Source organism: Elephas maximus, chromosome 2 (assembly GCF_024166365.1).
Source record: "Elephas maximus indicus isolate mEleMax1 chromosome 2, mEleMax1 primary haplotype, whole genome shotgun sequence".
Taxonomy (NCBI): Eukaryota; Metazoa; Chordata; class Mammalia; order Proboscidea; family Elephantidae; genus Elephas; species Elephas maximus.
Window position 1 is genome coordinate 77182735 of NC_064820.1, and position 26227 is coordinate 77208961.

Below are 26227 nucleotides of genomic sequence, written 5' to 3' on the forward strand. Positions count from 1 at the left end.
GCTGGTGAGCAACAGCCCTGTTCTCTGACCTGCCAGTCTTGGGTTTGCCAGCCCCTGTGGCTAGGTGAATCAGGAGAAGCCTCCAGCCTGACCTATAGACTTGGGATGTTCTAGTCTCTATGCGAGCCATTTCCTTGATATAAATATCTCTCTTTATACGCTTTACTGATTTTGCTTCTCTGGAGAACCCAGCCTAAGACAGCTGGTAACCAAAAAGTCAGCTGTTCAAATCCACCTTGCTCCTTGGAAACCCTGTGGGGCAGTCCTACTCTGTCTTATAGGGTTGCTATGAATTGGCGTCATCCGAATGGCAAGGATTTTTTTTTTTTTTTTTTTTGGTTTAGTCTCCAGAACCTGTTGTTTTAAACCACTTGGTTTGTGGTAACTTGTTCCAGCAGGCTTATGAAACTGTAGTTGCTGTTAGTTGCCATGAAGTCAGCTCTGACTCATGGGGACCTTGTGTATAACAGGACGAAACATTGTCTGGTCCTGCGCCATCTTTATGATCATCGATACATTTGAGTCCATTGTGGCTATTGTGTCAATCCATCTCATTGAGGGTTTCCCACGTTATTGCTAACCCTCTGCCAAACGTGATAGCCTTTTCTGCTGATGGATCTTCCTGATGATGTGTCCGAAGTAAGTGAGCCCAAGTCCCACCATCCTCGCTCCTAAGGAACATTCTGGTTGTATTTCTTTTAAGACTGATTTTTTTCATTCTGGCAGTCCATGAAGTTTTCAGTATTCTTTGCCAACACCACAATATGAATGCATCAATTTTTCTGTCTTCCTTTTTCACTGTCCAGCTTTCACATGCATATGAGGCAATGTTTGAAAAGATCACGGCTTGGGTAAGGTGCACCTAGGAAACGAACACAGCATTATTCATTACAGTAATAATCAGCAGTTGCTATTTACTATGGCAGGGATTCACCCAGGTCAGGGCACCCTGGCTGTGAGAAAGCCCATATTTGGTCACCTAGGCAAGTGACTCACCAAATTCTAACAGCTGGGACTTGTCCAGTATGCCCCTCTGGTGAACGTCCTCCATTCTACCCACCCCACCCCTCCAGGCTCAGAGCCCCATGCAATCACCTTCCCTCTTTACCTCCCTCTGACTGCTTCTTTAAGACTCTTGTTCCTACCTCTGATAATGAGCTAAACCTGTCGTACATAGGGCTGCCGTGAGTCGGGGTGACTAGACAGCAGCTAACAACTCATACTTACTTTACCCTCAGTGAGAACTACTACCAACAACAAAATTAGGAACGGTGCTTGCCCTTTAAAAAGGTTAATCCAACAGATACAATTCTTGACTGAACTGCAGGCAGGGTGGACAGGAAGCCAGAGAGAAGGGACTTGGGTGGGGAAGTCCCTTTTGTGTTCGGGCTGAGCCTTTACCTCACCTTCCACAGTGCCCAGACCTCTGGGATAGAAACTGGCACAGCTGGATCCTTGTCACATGTGACGGGGTAGGTTACAAATAGCAGGGGATTAGCAAACCCATCTCAAAACTCCTGGTTCAAGGGCAGGAAAGTTACCAGTTCAATTCTGGGAGATCATTAGTGGTTGAAATCCAGGAAGGGGGTTCCATGGTAAACTCAGGCTGTGTGCCTGCACTGAGTGTGGAAGGGGCAAAACTGACCAGACATGAGGCCTTTCCAGGGCCTGCTTCAGCCTTGGAGCCAGGACCTCATGCAAGAATGGCTCAAATGTGGAGAAGCCTGTCTCACATTCTCCTGGTGCAGTGGTTAAGAGCTCGGCTGCTAACCAAAAGGTCAGCAGTTTGAATCCACCAGCTTCTCCTTGGAAACTTTATGGGCAATTCTACTCTGTCCTATAGGGTCACTCTGAGTCAGAATCTACTTGACACAATGCTCTTTTTTGGTCTAACATTCTAACGGAGCACATGTTTCTGAGAGCCGGTGTCTCCCTATCTTGTTAGTCAGGGAGTTCCCAGAGAGGCACCTGCTCCCGTAACTCCAGCGGCAGGAGAGTCACACGGTCACAGGGCCACACGGGTGTATCCGCCCTTACCACGCGCGGTGGCCAAGGGTGCGGCGGTGGGAACGCGGAGACCCCATTGCGCCTTGGCCTCGGCCCGCCGAAATGGAGGAGACAGACGCTCCCCTTTCGCACCCCAGTCCAACCGCCTCCCCGAAATGCTGGGCCTTGGGCACCGAAGGAGAGCGGTCCCCTGTGCACCGAAGGAGAGCGGTCCCCTGTGCGTTGCCCGGACCTCGGCCGGGGCAGCGCGCAGTTCGGGGGCCAAGAGGAGAATCTCGATTTGCAGAGGGCCCCCAGGGCTGCAGGTCAGGGAGATGGCAGGGGAGCCCATTCTTCCCGGATCCCTTACGCGCACGATGTCGTGCGCGGAGCGGCCAAGTCAGCCCGCCCTGGGCCCCGAAGCCGCCCTCGCTCCCCACTCCCGGCCGGATGCGCCTCCGGCCACCGAAGGCAAAACCCGGTGGCAGCCAGCTCCTCCCGGTCTGCCCTGCCCTGCCGGCCGCACTCTCTGCCGCACTGTCCCGGTACCGCCTCCTCTAAATGAAGTCGCGGCCCGCCCCTCCCTGCCAGGGCGCTCAGGTGGCGGAGTGCGGGGCGCGGCGGGCGCAGTCGAGGCCGCGCGTGCAGAGGCGTAGGCCGTGCAGAGCTCCAAGCAGACAGTAAGCGCTGCCCCCGGGTAGAGCGACCCCGGCAGTGGGCTCCAGGTTCCTGGCCTGCGCGCTCCGGCGCCGGCAGCGCTCACAGAGGACGAGTCCTCAGGTAAGCGGCTCGGCCGGCGCTAGTGGGTAGCTCCGAGCGAGGTAGCGGGCCGGGCGCCACGGTTTTGCGACCAAAGGTGAGTGGGAGGAGTGGCGGAGGTGTGGAGGACTCTGCGCTGAACTCACACCCCTGGGAGTGCCTCTGGGAGCGCGCTGAGCTGCTCGAGCCTGTTGATTGCGCTCTGGCTCCTTAAAAGTCACCAAGCGATTTCTCGTAAGAGACACTTGCTTCTCTTTGCGTCCATCCCCAGACTCACCGGATCTTTGGACGTGGTGAGATGCTGTTAGAATGAAAATGCCTTTTGGAAAACCGATAGGAATGTTGGGGAGGCGGATTTAGCTTTGGGTAAATTAACTTTAGATTGGTGCTTGGAAAAGCTTGAACCTTCTGTTAGTGTAGATGTATCTCTGTCCGTTTGTAAGTGCACGTATGAGAAAGAGAGAGAGAGAGAGACTGTACCCTCACTGTTTTGGATGGGGGATTAACACTTATGCCAGTGGTTTAGTCCGCTAGTTCATGGAAAAGAAGCTACAAATCCACCCTTGGGCTTCTTCTATATACTTAACTAGTGTTTGAGAATTTGTCTTAAGGCAGTTTAAACCTTGTGATTCATTTCAAAGTTGACCAGGAATACATGAATTCCTGGTGGGACTTTGCAGCTGAAAATCCACCCTTATCTCGGAAACCAGCAACTAAGATGAAGTGATTTAGAATTTCTTAATTGGTGCAATACTGAAGTCTTTGTTGTTCAGCATAATTGCAGGTTCATAAACTATAGTTGTGCCAAGTTTGAAGTGAGAGCTTATTCCCCTTCAGCCATATTTCCTTTTTTCCTTCCAACTTCCTTCTAATTCTATCATTCTTTCCTGGAAAAATACTTCCTAGTGTAAGACCAGGTGTTTGCTTTCTTTACCTAAACTGACCTTATATTAATAAGATTCTAGTATGTTTTGTCAACATGGCCTTTGGCTTTAGAGCCTCTGTCTTGAGCTCCTTCAAGTGATAATTGATGTTAGTGGCACAAAATATTTAAAAAGTTTCTCTTCTTGAGTAAGTGTAAATAATCTGTACAACCCCGACTGTTTTTGAGGGTGCCCCAATTTAAAGGGTCCTGGTAAAACAGTCCATTCATTAGAGCCAGACAGGGTAACTGGATGAGAAAGTCAGCTCTGTGTAAACTAGACAACTCTTTAATAACTGCTTATGTAAGTTTCATATATAATACTCTTGCTTCAAATTATTGAAGTCAAGCGTTTAGATGATTTTGTGGAAGGTGTTTCCCCATTTGTTTTAACTTCTACTTTTTTTAAGTAGGAAACCCTAGTAGCGTAGTGGTTGAGTGCTACAGCTGCCAACCAAAGGGTCTGCAGTTTGAATCCACCAGGCACTCCTTGGAAACTCTATGGAGCGGTTCTGCTCCGTTCTGTAGGGTCACTATGAGTTGGAATTGAGTCGACGGCAATGGGTTTTTTTCTTCTTTAAAGTTGAGTTCCACTGGTGTTTAGTGCTTTATAATTGGTGATTTTGTCAATCAGCTGCTTATTTTTAACTGAGCCTCAACCTCTTTATGGAAGCAGTGGTACCACGGAGGAAGGTGAGTGAGATGGAACGTGGCTGCCTTGGAGACGGCTCCCCTTGACCGCTGTGCCAGACTCTCCAAACAAGTGAGTCATCTCAGGCCCAGCCAAGCAGCTGGGCCACCCAATTTCAGGCAGGGCAGCCCCAGGGTGTGCCTGTTGAGAACCTGAGAATCCCATTTTGACAGAACTAATTAATCAGTCCATTGCATGGCTGTGTTCCTGAACCATCTTTCCATTTGAAACTTCATTTGAAACTGCTGAACTTGGGTCTCCTGTGGATGTTGCCTGGGATTAAGGCGCAGAATGGAAAGTTGCTGCAGCCTAAGGCAGGAAATGGAAAGTTAATTACTGAACGAAAATTCACCAATTTGGGAATGCTCAGAACAGCTGTAGTAAGATGTGGGGCATCTGTAAATCAGAAATAATCCCTGTAGTTCTCCCCTCACTCACCATTGTTTTTTGCTTGGGGAAGTGACTTTGTGAGGCTACTAACAGGAAAAACTACACCCAGTTACTTTTGTCATTTTGCTTTTCGAAGATACTCTTATCTCAGGTGCAGAGTAAATTGCATTTCCTTGTCTTGAATATCTTCATAAAATTACGTATGAAGGAGCTTTGGAATGCCAGTTTTTCTGACTTATAAACCAACTCCTTATTCTAAAGTGTTATCAGTTGCATGAAGTTCTGTCCCCCTGTGGTTCATCCTGTGCAATGTCTGAAATGGCTAGCAGAGGACCAGGGCTGCTGGGAGCACCTGTGCCCACTTTAATGTGGCCTTTGGTTGTGTTTGCAGAGCTGTCGAAAGCATCGGCAGGAAGGAAACACATCCCGCCCTGCTTCAGGGAAGGTCTGACCATGTCTCCCTCGGCCGCCACTGAGCCCAGCGAGCACCAGCATTACAGACATGTCAGCAAGCTCATTTTCTTACTTTTTGTCTTTGGTGCCATTCTGTTGTGTGTGGGAGTCCTGCTGTGCATCTTTGGGTTCCAGGTGTGCCAGTATGAAGCCTTCCTCAACTGCGCCCCGGTGCTGAAGGCCATTGGGCCCATGTGTGCCGTGATTGGGCTGGGGACAGTGATCCTGGCTCGCTCCTGGGCACGACTTCAGGTCCTGGAGGGGCAGCTGCAAGACAACCAGGTGGACCCCAACGGAGCCTTCATCTGTGGAGAGAGCCGCCAGTTTGCCCAGTACCTCATCTTTGGGTTTCTCTTCCTGACGAGTGGCATGCTGATCAGCATACTGGGGATTTGGGTCCCTGGATGTGGCTCAGGCTGGGCACAGGAGCCACTGAACGAGACAGATACCACCGACTCTGAACCCCGTATATGTGGGTTCTTGACTCTGCAAATCATGGGGCCCTTGATTGTGCTCGTGGGATTGTGTTTCTTCGTGGTCGCTCATGTTAAGAGAAGAAACCGCTTAAGTGTGGGCCAGGATGCCTCGGAAAATGAAGAGGGACAGACCCAGAGCACGGAATCTGTCCAGGTCACTGTAGGTGGGTGGCTGTCATGCGTGTACCGGCTAATGTCACAGTGGCTGTTGCATCAGGTCTCCACTGGGCTGCCCTTGGGTCTCGATTCTCATTCTCTCTCTCTTCCACACACACACAGTGCTGCTGTACTTATGACCAGTCCTCCCTCCCCCAGCAGCTCTTTATTATTTAGAAAAAGCACTGGGACATTAAGTACTGACCTTGACTGAGATCATACAGCAAACTAGGGGATCAAGAGAACTTTGAAAACAGCCTTAGAGCCTTCTGGCACAAGCAACCTGCCAGGCCACCCTGCTTCCCCTGTTATTCTTGCACTGAAACCTTGTGACACTGCTGGCGGTTGGACACGTGGGTCTCATCCCTGAACTGTCACTGGCCGGCTGTCCTTGGCTAATCCTTAACCTCTCCTGGCCTTAGTTTAACCACTCTTGGCCTTAGTTTATGCATCTGTGAAAACAGCGTTGAATTTCTAAGATTCCTTCCAGTACTAACGTACTTTGATTCTGAGTCTGTCCTAGTCCATCAGTCTTCAGATGTTTTGAAGGGGGCTTCTGCACTGTTTTCTACATTGTTCTTCATTTTCTGTAACTTTGTCCTTGGCAGCAGAGGTGGGCTGAAGTTTGGAAGCAGTAGCACAGACGGAGGTGAAATGTAGCAGTGTTTATATGGCTGCTAACCAAAAGGTCAGCCGTTTGAATCCACCAGGCCCTCCTTGGAAACTCTATGGGGCAGTCCTACCCTGTCCTATAGGGTTGCCATGAGTCGGAATCAACTCAACAGCAATGGATTTGATTTTTTAGTTTTCCCCCCATGTAATGCCAAAAATTCCTTTGAGAATCCCCAGATTCTGCAGAAGAGATGGATTGTTCCCACGGAATGACATTAGTCTCTTTAGCCTTGTAGCTCCATGCACCCAAGGAAAAACCCATTGCTACTCATTTGCAAATTGTTGTTGCTATTAGTCGCTGTGGAGTCAATTCCAACTCATGGCAACCCCGTGTGTGCAGAGTAGAACTGCCTCCACAGGGCTTCCAAGGCTGTGACCTTTTGGAGGCAGATTGCCAGGCCTGTCTTAGAGGTGCCTCTGGGTGGGTTTAAACTGCCGATGTTTCAGCTAGTTGTCCAGCACTTAATGATTTGTGCCACCCAAGGACTTCTATCTGCAAATTACTGGCTTTTTTAAGTCTCCTGCTTTAGGAGGGGTGAAGCTCTGAAGCTACAGTTTTGACATCTAAAAGGCTAGGCCAAGAGGATTACTGAGCAGAAACTGCGGAGGGTACAGAAGAGGAGTGGGACAAGGAGATGTTTCTCATGTTTGGGGCTGTCTGCTGGGAGTCAGGAGGATTCACAGGCTACAGGCTGGAGGAGATTCTCTGGGCTGCTGGCCTCGCGTGGGGCCAGCTCTGACGAGGAAGCAGAGATAGATTCATAGACATTTCTGGTGCTGAGCGTGGTTTGATGCTCCCCATTCACTTATTTGTGCATGCATGTGTTTGTGTGTGACAACATCAATATTAGTTATAAATTAACAACAGCTGACACTTACGTAAGGAGCCCTGGTGGCACAACAATTCTACTGCTAACTGAAAGGTTGGCGGTTCGAACCCTCTTAGTGGCTCCATGGGAGAAAGACCTGGCGATCTGCTTCCGTAAAGATTACAGCCAAGAAAATCCTGTGGAGCAGTTCTACTCTGCCACATGGGGTAGCTATAAGTCAAAATCAATAGGACGGCACCTCAGCAACAAACACCCATTGCCATCAAGTCAATTCTGACTCATAGCAACCCCATGTAGGGCTTATTCTTGTGCCAGATGGCCATATAAATGCTTTAGCATATGTCCTTTGAGGGCTACTCTGATATTTATTCACTCCTAAAACAAAACAATGAGATAGATACTCTTATTATCTCCATTTTAGAGATAAAGAAACTTAGGTATAGGGTTATAAGTAACTTGCCCAGGGTCACAAACTAGCAAGTGGTACAGCCAGGATCCAGACCCCCAAAGCCAGGCCACTGAGCATTTGTACAGTATGGCCCTTGCATAGACAACCGCCCACCACGATCACCCTTGACTTCATCCTTCACTAAGTGTTCTGGATAGTTGTTAGAGGACCAAAGGGCTCACCCAGTGTTACAGATGTTTTCAGGCCTTTGGTGAACAAGATGGGGTCCAAGTGAAAACATTCATTGAGTGCTCATATTCTTCCACTTGTTGTTGTTGTTAGGTGTCTTTGAGTCAGTTCTGAGTCGTAGTGACCCCATGTACAACAGAACAAAACACTGCCTGATGTGCGCCATCCTCACAATCATTATTATGCTTAAGCCCATTGTTGCAGCCACTGTGTCCCTCCGTCTCATTGAGGGTCTTCCTCTCTTTTGCTGACCCTCTACCTTACCAAGCATGATGTCCTCCTACAGGGACTGATCCCTCCTGATAACATGTCCAAAGTACTTAAGACAAAGTCTTGCCATCCTCACCTCTAAGGAGCATTCTGGCTGTACTTCTTCCAAGACAGATTCTTCCACTTAGCTGAGGACATTTCAAGGTGTGCTCTTGGGTTTGGTAGCAGGGAGTTTCAGGCCTACTTGGTGGGACTGGCTGGAATCATGGGGAGGGGCAGCAGAGCTGCTGATCTGGGGCATGGTGATCCCTGGGCAGTCCCCAGGGCACTGCATAGTTTAAAATCTTTCTCACTTAACCACTCAAGTTCCATCAAACTTATGAAAAGCTAACTCCTTGTTTTTCTCTGCTTTGGTTTTGTGGGATAAGGTGTACGTTTTTAGATATCATGCCTTCTTTTTAGCAGAATAGATGTTAAGAATCTAGACAAGGTCTATCAATTGCCGGTTCTGATTTTTGACCCTCTTAGGGAATTGGGATGATGGGAGGCAGTTCTTTGCTAGTTTCAGCTATTCCCAGAAAGGAATATCCTCCCAGAATGGATAAACCAGAAGCAGCCATATCCCCATTGTGGGTTCATGCTGCCCACAGGCTCGGTGCTGGATACACACTCAGGCGAATGAGAATGGCCCTCCCTCAGTGGGTATATCTGTCACCTCACAAAGGACTTCAAGTTCTGAAGGATGGTGGTGACAGGGATACCTCAGGGAGAGCAGGTGGTGAGGTGTGGGAGCTCCAGGAACTGATGAGGTGGAAGACTGGACATGCTTTGGACATAACTGTGGTTACTCTGAGCATTTCCTTGTTTGTTTTTGACAGGTGACTGGCCTGTCCTAGAGGCTTATTTTGCAAGTGCCTTATTCAACGATGTGTAATTAAAGCGAACACTCAGCCTTAATTCCTCTGACGCACTCAGATCTTTTAAAAATAAAGTGAGAATTCCGAGACAGCCCTTATGCCTTGTCTAGTTTAGGTATTTTAAGCTTTGATCATCTCCTCAGAGAACAAGAGGTGGAGTTAATGCTTTTTCTGAAGGGTGACGTGAACTCTGGGGAAGTGACTGAGTCTTCAGGGTAGAAAGTGGAACCACTAGCCAAACTGCCAGTTGGGAGGGTTTCTTTAGATACACAAATAAGTGCCATTTGCTGGTGGAATGTAAGGAAAGTGCCTTTGCTGGTGTGTTAGAGCTGAGCGGGCTTGCTCTGTGCCCAGCACTGTTTTAATCCCTGGGTACAGAACATCTCATCCAGTCCTCCTAAACCTGGTGTCAGCAATTTACCAGAGGCCTTCCTCAGACCTCAACATCATGGTGCTGCCTTATGCCTAGAATGTTCTTGGCAACTTGTATGGTGCATTTTGTATTGGAATCAGAATGCAGATTGGAGCCTGCATCCGGCCCCTAGTCTCTCCTCCCAAAACACAGGGATGTGAGTTCTTGAGTGAACAGTAGCAGCAGAAATGCAAAACCAAGCTTTTCTTTCTTGAATGAAATTTTGGTAGACAAAAGACTGTGAAAGCACATAAGCCACAACTTCACCACCTGTCTTGTCAGTTTGTCATACTCTGGTGGCTTGTGTGTTATTGTGATGCTGGGAGCTAAGTCACTGGTATTTCAAATGCCAGCAGGGTCACCCATGGTGGACAGGTTTGGGCAGAGTTTCCACACAAAGACAGAGTAGGAAGAAAGGCCTGGCAATTTACTTCCCAAAATTAGCCAAGGAAAACCCTCTGGATCACAACAGAACATTGTCCTATGCAGCGGCCACAACAGTGGACTTGAGCATACCAGTGATCATGGAAATGGCACACATCCAGGCAACATTTTGTTCTGTTGTACATGGGGTCTCTGTGAGTCGGAGCTGACTCAGTGGCAACTAACAACAACAAAAGGCCCAGCTCTAATGGTGATGGTGATGTGCTGGAGCATAGCGTATTTGTTATTTGTTCAGAGACTGAAAGTGCATTTGAGGAGCAAGGTACTTTACCCAACAGTTAACTTTTGATGAATTTAAGTTGTAAGTTGAAAATGAAAAAAAGTTTTATTAACAGGACATGTTCGAGGACGATAAGGCACGTTGTTAGCAAACACTTCACAGAAATACTTTAGCTCAGACTTGCTATGAAAAATAGGCCCACTTTTTAATTCTGGAGCCAGCGGCAGATGTTTTGATCTTCTACCTAGATGGGGTAATATAGAATTAATTTATTTTGGTCTTGCTATTGTGCTTCCCTTTATTACCCATGTGTCTTTAACTAAATGTTGTGTTTCCTTAGGTGATGCAGTGATAATATTTCCACCTCCTCCTCCACCCTACTTTCCTGAGCCTTCAGCTTCTGCAGTAACACAAACTGCTCCGGCTAACAGTTTGCTTCCGAATGAAAGTCCACCTTCATATTACAGTATTTTTAACTATGGGTAAGGCTTTCCATTTGAACTTTTCAGGAATAGGCATGTCTAATTTTCAGGCCTATGTGAGGCCAAATTAACTTTGTTAAGGCTGTGGTATAAGTGTAAACACCAGAGCGTGAGTATCATTTATGCTTATGTCCGAATTATTGCCTTAATATTAATAATGATCCTTTCAAGAAACTTTGGGTAGAACATAAATTAAAAATTATAAAAGTGATTGTTATCAGTTGCCATTGGCTCATGGCGACTCAGTGTGTAATAGAATGAAACGTTACCTAGTCCTTGCCATCTTCATGATCAGTGGTATGCTTGAGTTGATTGTTGAGGCTATTATGTCAGTCCATCTCATTGAGGGTTTCTCTCACTTTCATTGACCCTCTGCTTTACCAAACGTGACATTCTTTCCTAGTGATTGGTCTTTCCTGATAGGAGTGGTTATGCCTGGGAAATATGGGGTCATCTCCAGGCATCATTATGTGCTCCTAACAGGGTGATACTCGACATGTTTAACAACCAGTGAATCAGACTGAATGCTGGGTCAGGGCCCGGAGGCCCTCCTATGTTAAGCATTACTGTTTTAGGTCTTGGGGCAGTACAAGAGTCCCTGGGGGTCCCGAACAGGTACAGAAGTATTCCGGTATTGTAATGGAGGTACTTGGGTGACTGTCTGGAATTAGCCCTGCACCCTGATCTTACCAACCTGGGCCTCTCCCCTCAATATTAAGTCTTTCCCATAACTCCTGGCCCCCCACGCACCTGTCAGTTTGTTGTACTGTGGGGGCTAGCGTGTTGCTGTGTTGCTGAAAGCTATGCAACTTGTATTCAGATACCAGCAGGATCACTCATGGTGGAGAGGTTTCAGCTGAGCTTCCAGACTGAGACAGACTAGGAAGAAGGGCCCAGTGGTCTACTTCTGAAAAGAAATAGGCAGTGAAAAAACCTTATGAATAGCAGCAGAACATTGTCCGATACAGTGCTGGAAGATGAGCCCCTCAGGTTGTCAGGCAATCAAAATACAACTGGGGAAGAGCTGCCTCCTTAGAGTTGACCTTAATGACGTGGGTGGAGTAAAGCTTTCAGGACCTTCATTTGCTGTTGTGGCATGACTCAAAATGAGAATAAACAGTTGCGAACATCCATTAATAATGGGAAGTTTGAATGCATGAAGTATGAATCTAGGAAAATTGGAAATCGTCAAAAATGAAATGTAATGCATAAACATTGTTACCTTAGGCATTAGTGAGCTGAAATGGACTGGTATTAGCCATTTGAGTCATATGATCTACTATGTCGGAATGACAAATAGAAGAAGAATGGTGTTGCATTCATCGTCAAAAAGAATATGTCAAGATCTGTCCTGAAGTATAGTGCTATCAGTGATAGGATAATATCCATACACCTACAAGGAAGATCAGTTAATACAACTATTGTTCAAATTTACACACCAGCCACTAAGGCCAAAGATGAAGAAATTGAATATTTTTACCAACTTCTGCAGTCTGAAATTGATTGAACATGCAATCAGGATGCATTCATAATTACTGGTGATTGGAATGGGGAAGCTGAAAACAAAGAAGCAGGATCAGTAGTTAGAAAATATGGGCTTGGTGATAAAAACAATGCTGGAGATCGCATGATAGAATTTTGCAAGACCGATGACTTCTTCATTGAGAATACCTTTTTTTAACCAATACCAACAGCGACTATACACATGGACCTTGCCAGATGGAATACAAAGGAATCACATCGACTACATCTGCGGAAAGAGTCTATGGAAAAGCTCAATCTCATCAGTCAGAACAAGGCCAGGGGCAGACTGTGGAACAGACCATCAGTTGCTTATATGCAAGTTCCAGTTGAAACTGAAAAAAAAATTAGAACAAGTCCATGAGAGCCAAAATACAACCTTGAGCATATCCCACCTGAATTTAGAGACCATCTCAGGAATAGATGTGATGCATTGAACACTAATGACCAAAGACCAGACAAGTTGTGGAATGACATCAAGGGCATCATACATGAAGAAAGAAAGAGTCCTTTAAAAAGGCAGGAAAGAAAGAAAAGACCAAAATGGATGTGAGAAGAGACTGAAACTTGCTCTTGAACATCGAGTAGCTAAAGCAAAAGGAAGAAATGATGAAGTAAAGGAACTGAATAGAAGATTTCAAAGGGCAGCTTGACAAGACTAAAGTATTATAATGACATATGTAATGACATAGAGGTAGAAAACCAAAAAGAAAGAATATGCTCAGCATTTCTCAAACTGAAAGAACTGAAGAAAAATTTGAGACCTCAAGTTGCAATAGTGAAGGAATTCTACAGGGAAAATACTAAACAATGCAGGAAGCATCAAAAGAAGATGGAAGGAATACACAGAGTCACTATATCAAAAAGAATTGGCTGACGTTCAACCCTTTCAGGAAGTAGCATATGATCAGGAACTGATTGTACTGAAGGAAGAAGTCCAAGCGGCACTGAAGGCATTGGCAAAAACAAGGCTTCAGGAACTGACAGAATACCAATTGAGATGCTTCAACAAATGGATGTAGCACTGGAAGTGCTTACTTGTCTATGCCAAGAAATTTGGAAGACAGATATCAGGCCAACAGACTGGAAGAGATCCATATTTATGCCTATTCCCAAGAAAGGTAATCCAGCTGAATGCGGAAATTGTCCAAGAATATTGCTAATAGTGCACACAAGTAAAATTTTACTGAAGATCCTTCAAAAGCAGCTGCAGCAGTGTATCAACAGGTAACTGCCAGAAATTCAAGCCAGATTTAGAAGAGGACGTGGAATCAGGAATATCATTGCTGATGTTAGATGGATCCTGGCTGAAAGCAGAGAATACCAGAAAGATGTTTACCTGTGTTTTATTGACTATGCAAAGGCATTTGACTGTGTGGATCATAACAAATTGTGCATAACATTGCAAAGAATGCCAATTCCAGAATGCTTAATTGTGCTCATGAGGAACCTGTACACAGATCAAGAGGCAGCTGTTTGGACAGAACAAAGGGATACTGTGTGGTTTAAAGTCAGGAAAGGTATGTGTCAGGGTTGTACCCTATCACCATACCTATTCAATAATCCGAGAAGCTGGACTATATGAAGAAGAACGAGGCATCAGAATTGGAGGAAGACTCATTAACAACTTGGGATAATGCAGATGACACAACCTTGCTTGCTGAAAGTGAAGAAGACTTGAAGCACTTATTAATGAAGGTCAAAGACCGCAGCTTTCAGTATGGATTACACCTCAAAAGAAAAACAAAAATCCTCACGATTGGACCAATAAGCAACATCATGATAAATGGAGAAAAGATTGAAGTTGTCAAGGATTTCATTTACTTGGATCCACAATCAACAGCCATGGAAGCAACAGTCAAGAAATCAAAAGACGCATTGTGAGGGCGGAGCCAAGATGGCGGACTAGGCAGACGCTACCTCGGATCCCTCTTACAACAAAGACACGGAAAAACAAGTGAATCGATCACATACATAACAATCTACGAACCCTGAACAACAAACACAGATTTAGAGACGGAGAATGAACTAATACGGGGAAGCAGCGATTGTTTCCAGAGCCTGGAGCCAGCGTACCAGTCAGGTACGGCACAAGCACAGAGAGCTGCTCCACCCCCCTGAACTAACCCCGGGAGGGGGACCAGCTGGTTCCACGGGCGGCGTGGGACGCAGCCGGTAGGAGAAGTCCCCGGGAGGCAGTGACTGGTCTTGGAGCAGAAAGAGCAGCGTCCGAGCCGGGGAACCGTCCCGCAGGGATTTGGACTGGACGCAGGTACGCCATAAACACGGAGAGTTGCTCCACCCCCCGAACTAACCCCGGGAAGGGGACCAGTCGGGTCGCGCGGGCGGCGTGGGACGCAGCCGGTAGGAGAAGTCCCTGGGAGGCAGCGACTGGTATTGGAGCGGGAGGAACAGCGTCCCAGCCGGGACACTCGGTCACGGCACAAGCACGGGGAGCTGCTCCACCCATCTGAACTAACCCGGGGAGGAGGCCCAACTGGCTCTCGGGTGCGGCACGGCCACGCGGCTGGAGGGACGAGAAGTCCCGGGGAGGCAGCGACTGATTTTGGAGTCGAGAGTGCACCGTCCCAGTAGGGGAGCCTTGACGCTGGGCGTGGGGCTGGAAGCGGAGGATCTGACCGTGACTCCAGCGGGCCAGACCCCCCGGGGGCAATCTCCACACAGCCAGCACACATAGGCGATGCGCCACGCGGGAATCTCAGATATAATAGTCATTCCAAGCAAGACAAGCAACTCTGGCTATATTCTGAGGTGCTACTCTCCTATCTCTCTGTTCCCTCCCCCACCCTCCCCAGGAGGATTCATTAACATCTGAATAGCCTGAGCCAGAGGGAGAACTCTGATAGGGATCTGACTGCATTTTTTTTTTTAGTGGATTTTCTGGAAAAACTAGTTTCCCAGTGATGGCGCGGAGACAACAATCCATATCAAACCACTTAAAGAAGCAGACCAGGACAGCTTCTCCAACCCCCCAAACAAAAGAATCAAAATCTTTCCCAAATGAAGATACAATCTTGGAATTATCAGATACAGAATATAAAAAAACTACTTTACAGAATGCTTAATGATATCACAAATGAAATTAGGATAACTGCAGAAAAAGCCAAGGAACACACTGAAAAAACTGTTGAAGAACTCAAAAAGATTATTCAAGAACATACTGGAAAAATTAATAAGTTGCAAGAATCCATAGAGAGACAACATGTAGAAATCCAAAAGATTAACAATAAAATGACAGAATTAGACAATGCACTAGGAAGTCAGAGGAGCAGACTCGAGCAATTAGATTGTAGACTGGGACATCTGGAGGACCAGGGAATCAACTCCAACATAGCTGAAAAAAAATCAGATAAAAGAATTAAAAAAAATGAAGAAACCCTAAGAATTATGTGGGACTCTATCAAGAAGGATAACCTGCGGGTGATTGGAGTCCCAGAACAGGGAGGGGGGACAGAAAACACAGAGAAAATAGTTGAAGAACTCCTGACAGAAAACTTCCCTGACATCATGAAAGACGAAAGGATATCTATCCAAGATGCTCATCGAACCCCATTTAAGATTGATCCAAAAAGAAAAACACCAAGACATATTATCATCAAACTCACCAAAACCAAAGATAAACAGAAAATTTTAAAAGCAGCCAGGGAGAAAAGAAAGGTTTCCTTCAAGGGAGAATCAATAAGAATATGTTCTGACTACTCAGCAGAAACCATGCAGGCAAGAAGGGAATGGGACGACATATACAGAACACTGAAGGAGAAAAACTGCCAGCCAAGGATCATATATCCAGCAAAACTCTCTCTGAAATATGAAGGCGAAATTAAGATATTTACAGACAAACACAAGTTTAGAGAATTTGCAAAAACCAAACCAAAGCTACAAGAAATACTAAAGGATATTGTTTGGCCAGAGAACCAATAATATCAGATATCAGCACAACACAAGGTCACAAAACAGAACGTCCTGATATCAACTCAAATAGGGAAATCACAAAAACAAACAAATTAAGATTAATTAAAAAAAATAAATAAATACACATAACAGGAAATCATGGAAGTCATTAGGTAAAAGATCACAATAATCAAAAAGAGGGACTAAATACAGGAGGCATTGAACTGCCATATGGAGAGTGATACAAGGCGATATAGAACAATACAAGTTACGTTTTTACTTAGAAAAATAGGGGTGAATAATAAGGTAACCACAAAAAGGTATAACAACTCTATAACTCAAGATAAAAACCAAGAAAAACGTAAAGACTCAACTAACATAAAGTCAAGCACTATGAAAATGAGGATCTCACAATTTACTAAGAAACACGCCTCAGCACAAAAAAGTATGTGGAAAAATGAAATTGTCAACAACACACATAAAAAGGCATCAAAATGACAGCACTAAAAACTTATTTATCTATAATTACCCTGAATGTAAATGGACTAAATGCACCAATAAAGAGACAGAGAGTCACAGACTGGATAAAGAAACACGATCCATCTATATGCTGCCTACAAGAGACACACCTTAGACTTAGAGACACAAACAAACTAAAACTCAAAGGATGGAAAAAAGTATATCAAGCAAACAATAAGCAAAAAAGAAGAGGAGTAGCAATATTAATTTCTGACAAAATAGACTTTAGACTTAAATCCACCACAAAGGATAAAGAAGGGCGCTATATAATGATAAAAGGGACAATTGATCAGGAAGACATAACCATATTAAATATTTATGCACCCAATGACAGGGCTGCAAGATACATAAATCAAATTTTAAGAGAATTGAAAAGTGAGATAGATACCTCCACAATTATAGTAGGAGGCTTCAACACACCACTTTCGGAGAAGGACAGGACATCCAGTAAGAAGCTCAACAGAGACACGGAAGATCTAACTACAACAATCAACCAACTTGACCTCATTGACTTATACAGAACTCTCCACCCAACTGCTGCAAAATATACTTTTTTTTCTAGCGCACATGGAACATTCTCTAGAATAGACCACATATTAGGTCATAAAACAAACCTTTGCAGAATCCAAAACATCGAAATATTACAAAGCATCTTCTCAGACCACAAGGCAATAAAACTAGAGATCAATAACAGAAAAACTAGGGAAAAGAAATCAAATACTTGGAAAATGAACAATACCCTCCTGAAAAAAGACTGGGTTATAGAAGACATCAAGGAGGGAATAAGGAAATTCATAGAAAGCAACGAGAATGAAAATACTTCCTATCAAAACCTCTGGGACACAGCAAAAGCAGTGCTCAGAGGCCAATTTATATCAATAAATGCACACATACAAAAAGAAGAAAGAGCCAAAATCAGAGAACTGTCCCGACAACTTGAACAAATAGAAACTGAGCAACAAAAGAATCCATCAGGCACCAGAAGAAAACAAATAATAAAAATTAGAGCTGAACTAAATGAATTAGAGAACAGAAAAACAATTGAAAGAATTAACAAAGCCAAAAGCTGGTTCTTTGAAAAAATTAACAAAATTGATAAACCATTGGCTAGACTGACTAAAGAAATACAGGAAAGGAAACAAATAACCCGAATAAGAAACGAGAAGGACCACATCACAACAGAACCAAATGAAATTAAAAGAATCATTTCAGATTATTATGAAAAATTGTACTCTAACAAATTTGAAAACCTAGAAGAAATGGATGAATTCCTGGAAAAACACTACCTACCTAAACTAACACATTCAGAAGTAGAACAACTAAATAGACCCATAACAAAAAAGGAGATTGAAACGGTAATCAAAAAACTCCCAACAAAAAAAAGCCCTGGCCCGGACGGCTTCACTGCAGAGTTCTACCAAACTTTCAGAGAAGAGTTAACACCACTACTACTAAGGGTATTCCAAAGCATAGAAAATGACGGAATACTACCCAACTCATTCTATGAAGCCACCATCTCCCTGATACCAAAACCAAGTAGAAACATTACAAAAAAAGAAAATTATAGACCTATATCCTTCATGAACATTGATGCAAAAATCCTCAACAAAATTCTAGCCAATAGAATCCAACAACACATCAAAAAAATAATTCACCCTGATCAAGTGGGATTTATACCAGGTATGCAAGGCTGGTTTAATATCAGAAAAACCATTAATGTAATCCATCACATAAATAAAACAAAAGACAAAAGCCACATGATCTTATCAATTGATGCAGAAAAGGCATTTGACAAAGTCCAACACCCATTCATGATAAAAAGTCTCAGCAAAATAAGAATAGAAGGAAAATTCCTCAACATAATAAAGGGCATCTATGCAAAGCCAACAGCCAATATCACTCTAAATGGAGAGAACCTGAAAGCATTTCCCTTGAGAACGGGAACCAGACAAGGATGCCCTTTATCACCGCTCTTATTCAACATCGTGTTGGAAGTCTTAGCCAGGGCAATTAGGCTAGACAAAGAAATAAAAGGTATCCGGATTGGCAAGGAAGAAGTAAAGTTATCACTATTTGCAGATGACATGATTATATACACAGAAAACCCTAAGGAATCCTCCAGAAAACTACTGAAACTAATAGAAGAGTTTGGCAGAGTCTCAGGTTATAAAATAAACATACAAAAATCACTTGGATTCCTCTACATCAACAAAAAGAACACCGAAGAGGAAATAACCAAATCAATACCATTCACAGTAGCCCCCAAGAAGATAAGATACTTAGGAATAAATCTTACCAAGGATGTAAAAGACCTATACAAAGAAAACTACAAAGCTCTACTACAAGAAATTCAAAAGGACATACTTAAGTGGAAAAACATACCCTGCTCATGGATAGGAAGACTTAACATAGTAAAAATGTCCATTCTACCAAAAGCCATCTATACATTTAACGCACTTCCGATCCAAATTCCAATGTCATATTTTAAGGGGATAGAGAAACAAATCACCAATTTCATATGGAAGGGAAAGAAGCCCCGGATAAGCAAAGCACTACTGAAAAAGAAGAAGAAAGTGGGAGGCCTCACCTTACCTGACTTCAGAACCTATTATACAGCCACAGTAGTCAAAACAGCCTGGTATTGGTACAACAACAGACACATAGACCAATGGAACAGAATTGAGAACCCAGACATAGATCCATCCACGTATGAGCAGCTGATATTTGACAAAGGCCCAGTGTCAATTAACTGGGGAAAAGATAGCCTTTTTAACAAATGGTGCTGGCATAACTGGATATCCATTTGCAAAAAAATGAAACAGGACCCATACCTCACACCATGCACAAAAACTAACTCCAAGTGGATCAAAGACGTAAACATAAAGACTAAAACGATAAAGATCATGGAAGAAAAAATTGGGACAACCCTAGGAGCCTTTTTTTTTTTTTTTTTAGGAGCCCTAATACAAGGTATAAACAGAATACAAAACATTACCAAAAATGATGAAGAGAAACCCGATAACTGGGAGCTCCTAAAAATCAAACACCTATGCTCATCTAGAGACTTCTCCAAAAGAGTAAAAAGACCACCTACAGACTGGGAAAGAATTTTCAGCTATGACATCTCCGACCAGCGCCTGATCTCTAAAATCTACATGATTCTGTCAAAACTCAACCACAAAAAGACAAACAACCCAATCAAGAAGTGGGCAAAGGATATGAACACACATTTCACTAAAGAAGATATTCAGGCAGCCAACAGATACATGAGAAAATGGTCTCGATCATTAGCCATTAGAGAAATGCAAATTAAAACTACGATGAGATTCCATCTCACACCAGCAAGGCTGGCATTAATCCAAAAAACACAAAATAATAAATGTTGGAGAGGCTGCGGAGAGATTGGAACTCTCATACACTGCTGGTGGGAATGTAAAATGGTACAACCACTTTGGAAATCTATCTGACTTTATCTTAAACAGTTAGAAATAGAACTACCATACAACCCAGAAATCCCACTCCTAGGAATATACCCTAGAGATACAAGAGCCTTCATACAAACAGATATATGCACACCCATGTTTACTGCAGCTCTGTTTACAATAGGAAAAAGCTGGAAGCAACCAAGGTGTCCATCTACGGATGAATGGGTAAATAAATTGTGGTATATTCACACAATGGAATACTACGCATCGATAAAGAACAGTGACGAATCTCTGAAACATTTCATAACATGGAGGAACCTGGAAGGCATTATGCTGAGCGAAATGAGTCAGAGGCAAAAGGACAAATATTGTATAAGACCACTATTATAAGATCTTGAGAAATAGTAAACCTGAGAAGAACACATACTTTTGTGGTTACGAGGGGGGGAGGGAGGGAGGGTGGGAGAGGGTTTTTTATTGATTAATCAGTAGATAAGAACTGCTTTAGGTGAAGGGAAAGACAACACTCAATACATGGAAGGTCAGCTCAATTGGACTGGACCAAAAGCAAAGAAGTTTCCGGGATAAAATGAATGCTTCAAAGGTCAGCGGAGCAAGTGCGGGGGTCTGGGGAACATGGTTTCCGGGGACTTCTAAGTCAATTGGCAAAATAATTCTATTATGAAATCATTCTGCATCCCACTTTGAAATGTGGCGTCTGGGGTCTTAAATGCTAACAAGCGGCCATCTAAGATGCATCAATTGGTCTCAACCCACCTGGAGCAAAGGAAAATGAAGAACACCAAGGCCACACGACAACTAAGAGCCCAAGAGACAGAAAGGGCCACATGAACCAGAGACCTACATCATCCTGAGACCAGAAGAACTAGTTGGTGCCTGGCCACAATCGATGACTGCCCTGACAGGGATCACAGCAGAGGACCCCTGAGGGAGCAGGAGATCAGTGGGATACAGACCCCAAATTCTCATAAAAAGACCAAACTTAATGGTCTGACTGAGACTGGAGGAATCCCGGCGGCCATGCTCCCCAGACCTTCAGTTGACACAGGACAGGAACCATCCCCGAAGACAACTCATCAGAAATGAAAGGGACTGGTCAGCGGGCGGGAGAGAGACGCTGATGAAGAGTGAGCTAATTATATCAGGTGGACACTTGAGATTGTGTTGGCAACTCTTGTCTGGAGGGGGGATGGGAGGATAGAGAGAGAGGGAAGCCGGCAAAATTGTCAAGAAAGGAGAGACTGAAAGGGCTGACTCAAGAGGGGCAGAGCAAGTGGGAGTAGGGAGTGAGATGTATGTAAACTTATATGTGACAGACTGATTGGATTTGTAAACGTTCACTTGAAGCTTAATAAAAGTTATTAAAAAAAAAAAAAGACGCATTGCATTGGGCAGATTTGTGGCAAAGGACCTCTTTAAAGTATTGAAAAGCAAAGATGTCACCTTGAAAACTAAGGTGCTCCTTACCAAAGCCATGGTATTTTCAGTCGCTTCATGTGCATGTGAAAGTTGGATGATGAATAAGGAAGACTGAAGAAGAACTGATGCCTTTGAATTGTTGTGTTGGTGAAGAATATTGACTACACCATGAACTGCCAGAAGAACAAACAAATCTGCCCTGGAAGATGTACAATCAGAATGCTCCTTAGAAGCAAGGTTGTCAAGACTAGATCTCACATACTTTGGACACGTTGTCAGGAGGGATCAGTCCCTGAAGAAGGACATCAGGCTTGGGAAAGTAGAGGGCCAGTGAAAAAGAGGAAGACCCTCAGTGAGATGGATTGACACAGTGGCTGCATCAGTGGGCTGAAGCAGAACAATGGTTGTGAGGATGGCACAGGACCAGCCAGTGTTTTAATTTGTTGTACATAGGGTCACCATGAGTTGGAACTGACTTGACAGCACCTAAGAACAACAGCAACATAACTCCTGTGCCTGCAAGTCTTCTCAGATTGACCTAATGGAAATATAAGACCCCTTCACCCCTTCATGCCTCCAAATTAGGATGCATATGTGGGGTCAGGTTAAAAAAATAAAGCTAAGTGCTTTTCCCTTGCATAACCCTCCTCAAAAGAAGAAAAACTGTTGCCATGGAGTTGAACTCATGGCAACCCCATGTGTGTCAGAGTAGAACTATGGTCCATAGGGTTTTCAATGGCAGATTTTTTAGAAGTAGATCACTAGGCCCTTCTTCTGAGGCACCTCTGGTTAGGCTAAAAACTCCAATCTTTCTGGTAGCAGTTGAACGTGTTAACTGTTTGCAGCACCCAGGGATTACCTTGGGCAGTGTGCAATGGAAGGTTTTTGAGTCAGAGCCATGGGATCAAAGTGGTGGTTAGTTAACAGTAGAGAAAGGCTGGAGGTGTGGAGACCAGTTAGGAGGTTGAGATCATGGGGACAGAAACCTGTAACTGTGGTGGCTAGAAAGGAGGGGATAGTGTGCGAGGGAATCTGGAATGGAGAGTGACACTGAGAAAGAGGCAGAGAGAATGATTTCAGGGGTGAGTGGCAGGGCCAGTGGAGATGTCCTGACTGAGAAGGAGGTAGGAGATGAGCTCAGTTTAAGCAGGAGAAGATGGTGAGCTGGCTTGCAGGGAGGGGTAGTGAGGTGTGGGTCTTTGAGGTAGACTGGATGGGGCTAGACCTTGGAAGAGAGATGAAGTGCTAGAGATGGAGCTGTGAAGAAATTGTAAAGTCAGGAAGGAAAAGAGTCAAAGGCTGGAGACCTGTCTAAAATCCACTACAGAGGAAGGCATGATAGGAAGGAGATCTGGAAAGTGCCAAGCCTCAGCAACTAAGGGAGGGGAGCTTATGTAGACCCCAGGGATGGAGTGCCCAGGGAGCAGGGCTCTGACACCTTCCTGAATAGGAAACCAGGGTGTAGGCAGTAAAGGAAGGATTGCTGGAAAACTTCACAGGGAAAAGTGGGAGGGGTGCACAGGACTCAGTTAAGATCTACTTTTAGGACAGGGAAGCCTGCACATCTTTTTTGAAAGCAGAGAGGAGCAGCACCCAAGAGACACAAGAATAAGCTGGGGACAGTGCAATATTACCTTTCCATTTATGTTTCAAAGCACATGTCCCACCTCCTCCACTCCAGGGCACAATGGTGGATCGAGAACCACTGTCCTCTGCTGCCCTGCATGGAGCGGCCACCACATGGATGCTCCTTGGTACCCATGAACCAGACAGGTAGAGATGCATGACCCCCTGAGTGGGGGCCACAGGGACCCCCTTTTCCTCTGAGGCCTGGAGAGAATCATGCTATATAGAGACTTTCATGTTCCCACAAAAGCAGAGGATAGGCTCATCTGAAAAGAGAGGGGATGAGGTGGCTGACAAGGGCAGGAGATATTTGAGAGCTTCGAGCTGAGTGGTAAGCTGGAGATCTGACCAGCGATGAATACCAGAATTACCTGCAGGGATGAAGGGAGGTTAGGGCTGGATGTTTGTAGAGTTCTGTTAGTGAATTTTCTTGATTTTTCTCCAGCAACGAACTTCCCCAAGCTCTGACATAAATGTCTTCACTATGACTGCTGTCATTACTGCTGTGATTCTGTGTGCCAGTATCTGGGCTGAGGGCTTGTCTTGTATTGCCTCATTGATTCTCACAGTAACTCTAGGAGGTTTTCTCACTCTAGCAGTATTGTCCCCATTTTATAGATGAGGAAACCAAAGCGTAGAGAGGTTAAATAACTTGCTCAAGATCACACAGCTAGAAAGCAGAAGAGTTGAAATTCAAACACAGGTCTGCCTGTTTCTGGAGCCCTCTCCCTTAAACACTGTACCTTCCTCCCCCCTGCACGTTTTTGGCTTAATGTTTTTATTTTCTGTTTTCATTAGTCTGTAATTGGCTAGTGGTTTCAGGAGACAAAATAGCAGAGAACAATAATTTTGTGCGTGTGTGTTCCTTGGGTGGTGTTTTAGTAATTTAGGGCTGCTGTAGCAGAATGACCACAAGTGGATGGCTTTAATGAAGAGAAATTTATTCTCTCATGGTTTAGGAGGCTACAAGTCCAGATTCAGGGCGTCAGCTCCAGGAAAAGGCTTTATCTCTCTGTTGACTATGGAGGAAGGTCCTTGTCATCAGTCTTCCCCTGGCCAAGGAGCTTCTCGGCGGAGGGACCCCAGGTCCAAAGGACACACTATTCTCTGAGCTTTTGTTTCTTGGTGGTATGAGATCCCCCTGTCTCTCTGCTCCATTCTCTCTTTTATGTCTCAAAAGAGGTTGATTTAATACAACTTAATCTTGTAGATTTGTAGATTAAGTCCTTCCTCTTTAACATAACTGCCCTATATCTCACCTCATTAACATCATAGAGGTAGGATTTACAACCCATAGGAAAATCACATCAGGTGACAAAATGGTGGACAATCACACAATACTAGAAATCATGGACTAGCCAAGTTAACACACATTTTTGGGGAGGATACAATTTAATTCATAACAGATGGCATCTGTGTACTTACCCTCAACGTCTTTTCAGTGACAAGGGAAATGAATGACAACATGAGTTAGACTGTCTTAATGTTAGGATCAGCTCTAAGAAGAGTAAGGGGTAAGCAGTTGAAGTGGAGCCCTGGTGGCACATTGGTTAAGCACTTGGTTGTTAATAAAAAGGTTGGTGGTTCAAACCCACCAGCCACGCTGTGGGAGAGAGATGTGACAGTCTTCTACTGTAGAGATTACAGCCTTGGGAACCCTATGGGACAGTTCTACTCTGTCCTATAGGGTTGCTGTGAGTTGGAATCTACTCTACGACAACAGGGTGAGCAATCAAATCATATCTATGAAAAACAGAATTTGGAATAAATTACTCCTTAGAGCCTCACAAAGTGCTCCTAAATGCATGTAATGAAATTTGAAAAGAGCCGAGCACTGAAGGTGTGGGACTGTTTTCCTCCCATCCCTTTCATTTCCTCTGTCCTTCTTTTTAGCAGGACCCCAACTCCTGAGGACCAAGGAACAGCCTCTGAGAGAGATCATGGATCTGTATATACTATTTCTGGGACTAGTTCATCCTCTGAGATCTTACCCACTCCACATCTTCCATCTGAATCACCTCCCAGATACGAAGAAAAAGAAACCACTGCAGCTACATCCCTGTCTCCATCTTCCGTGCCTTCCCCACCATGAGCTGTGGACTCCAGTTCCATTTTATGTATAATTGATCACTATTTTATTTAATTTGTTTTTAATAAAAAAATCAACAGCATTGGCTATGTTCTGTTTTTTCTGGTGCGACAGCATCAATAACAGTAACAAGTCTTCCAGGTGGGAGTCTAGCAGTTAGCACTTCAGAGCACAGGAGAGGCAAAAACTCCAGTGAGTGTTCTCTGTGGGCCCTGCGTTTAACATGGCTCTCTCATTTAGACCTGCAACTTTAGGTGGTAGTAGGGTTGTTCCTGTTGGTGGGTGAAGAAACAAAGGCTTATATTTTATAAGTGAAGAAAACAAAAATATTTGATGCACCCATATAAAGCAGAAATACTCATAACAGTTACAGTCCTCATTTCTGCAACTGGTCACATGATCATAACTGGTATTTAGAACTACCTTCTTCTACCACCCATTCTGTGTTTCCTTTGCCCTCAGCAAGCACCTCAGCTGGTTGTGGTTCTTTGCCTGGTGGGGTGACCCAAACCTTTATTCCTGAAGGGTCTGGGCCATTAGTAGTCATGTCAGAATTGGGTTGCTATAGTTTTACACTGACTTTAATCACAGGGCATGTAGTATTAAGAGACACCCTAAGGGATCTCCTGCATTTCAGACATACTTTTCTATACCTCCATTATGTAATATCAATCCAATTTCCTCTTGGTAGTCAGGATCAATCACACGAGCCAGTATGGTAACTCCCTTCTTTGCTTGTTTATCCAGAGGCATAAGGAGCCCAAAGTGGCCAGGTGGCATTCTTAGCTTTCAGTTCAATGGAATCAGCGGTGTGTCTCCAGGTGGGAGCATTCTTCCCTTTGGAACTAAAACTTCTAGACCTGCAGAGCATAAGGCCGTGGGGACAGGAAGCAAAAATCTTATGAGTGGGTCACAAGGGTAATAGTGAGCGGTGCTACTCCCATTTCTACCCCTTGATTCCTGGACCCATATATGCTGGCTATGGGAGATACAGCACCATATACTGGACGCTGGTTTAGGGCATGTACAGCCTCCTGG

At 44.5% G+C, this 26227-nt stretch overlaps 2 protein-coding genes across 10 annotated transcripts; one reads left to right on the top strand and one right to left on the bottom strand.

The window, feature by feature from the left end:
• Positions 1-356: 356 nt before the first annotated feature.
• On the bottom strand, positions 357-5203 carry LOC126066555 (translation initiation factor IF-2-like). The gene is made up of 5 exons (XM_049867735.1): positions 5101-5203; positions 2892-3046; positions 2392-2785; positions 1969-2306; positions 357-862 (listed from the first exon to the last, which is right to left on the bottom strand). The coding sequence occupies exons 1-5, from the start codon at positions 5201-5203 to the stop codon at positions 542-544; spliced, it is 1311 nt and encodes a 436-aa protein (XP_049723692.1). The 3' UTR covers positions 357-541.
• TMEM171 (transmembrane protein 171) lies at positions 2571-25265 on the top strand. Of its 9 annotated transcripts, none has more exons than XM_049865472.1 (5): positions 2571-2766; positions 4344-4430; positions 5140-5841; positions 10516-10657; positions 24994-25265. In XM_049865472.1, exons 3-5 carry the CDS (start codon positions 5202-5204, stop codon positions 25190-25192), a joined length of 981 nt encoding a protein of 326 aa, XP_049721429.1. In that variant the 5' UTR covers positions 2571-2766; positions 4344-4430; positions 5140-5201; the 3' UTR covers positions 25193-25265. The 9 variants fall into 9 exon arrangements, with proteins under 9 accessions (XP_049721429.1, XP_049721458.1, XP_049721480.1 ...); XM_049865523.1 differs by lacking the exon at positions 2571-2766 and having other exon boundaries at positions 2779-4430; positions 5140-5252; positions 5337-5841; XM_049865487.1 differs by lacking the exon at positions 2571-2766 and adding an exon at positions 2779-3111 and having other exon boundaries at positions 4341-4430.
• Positions 25266-26227: the final 962 nt, after the last annotated feature.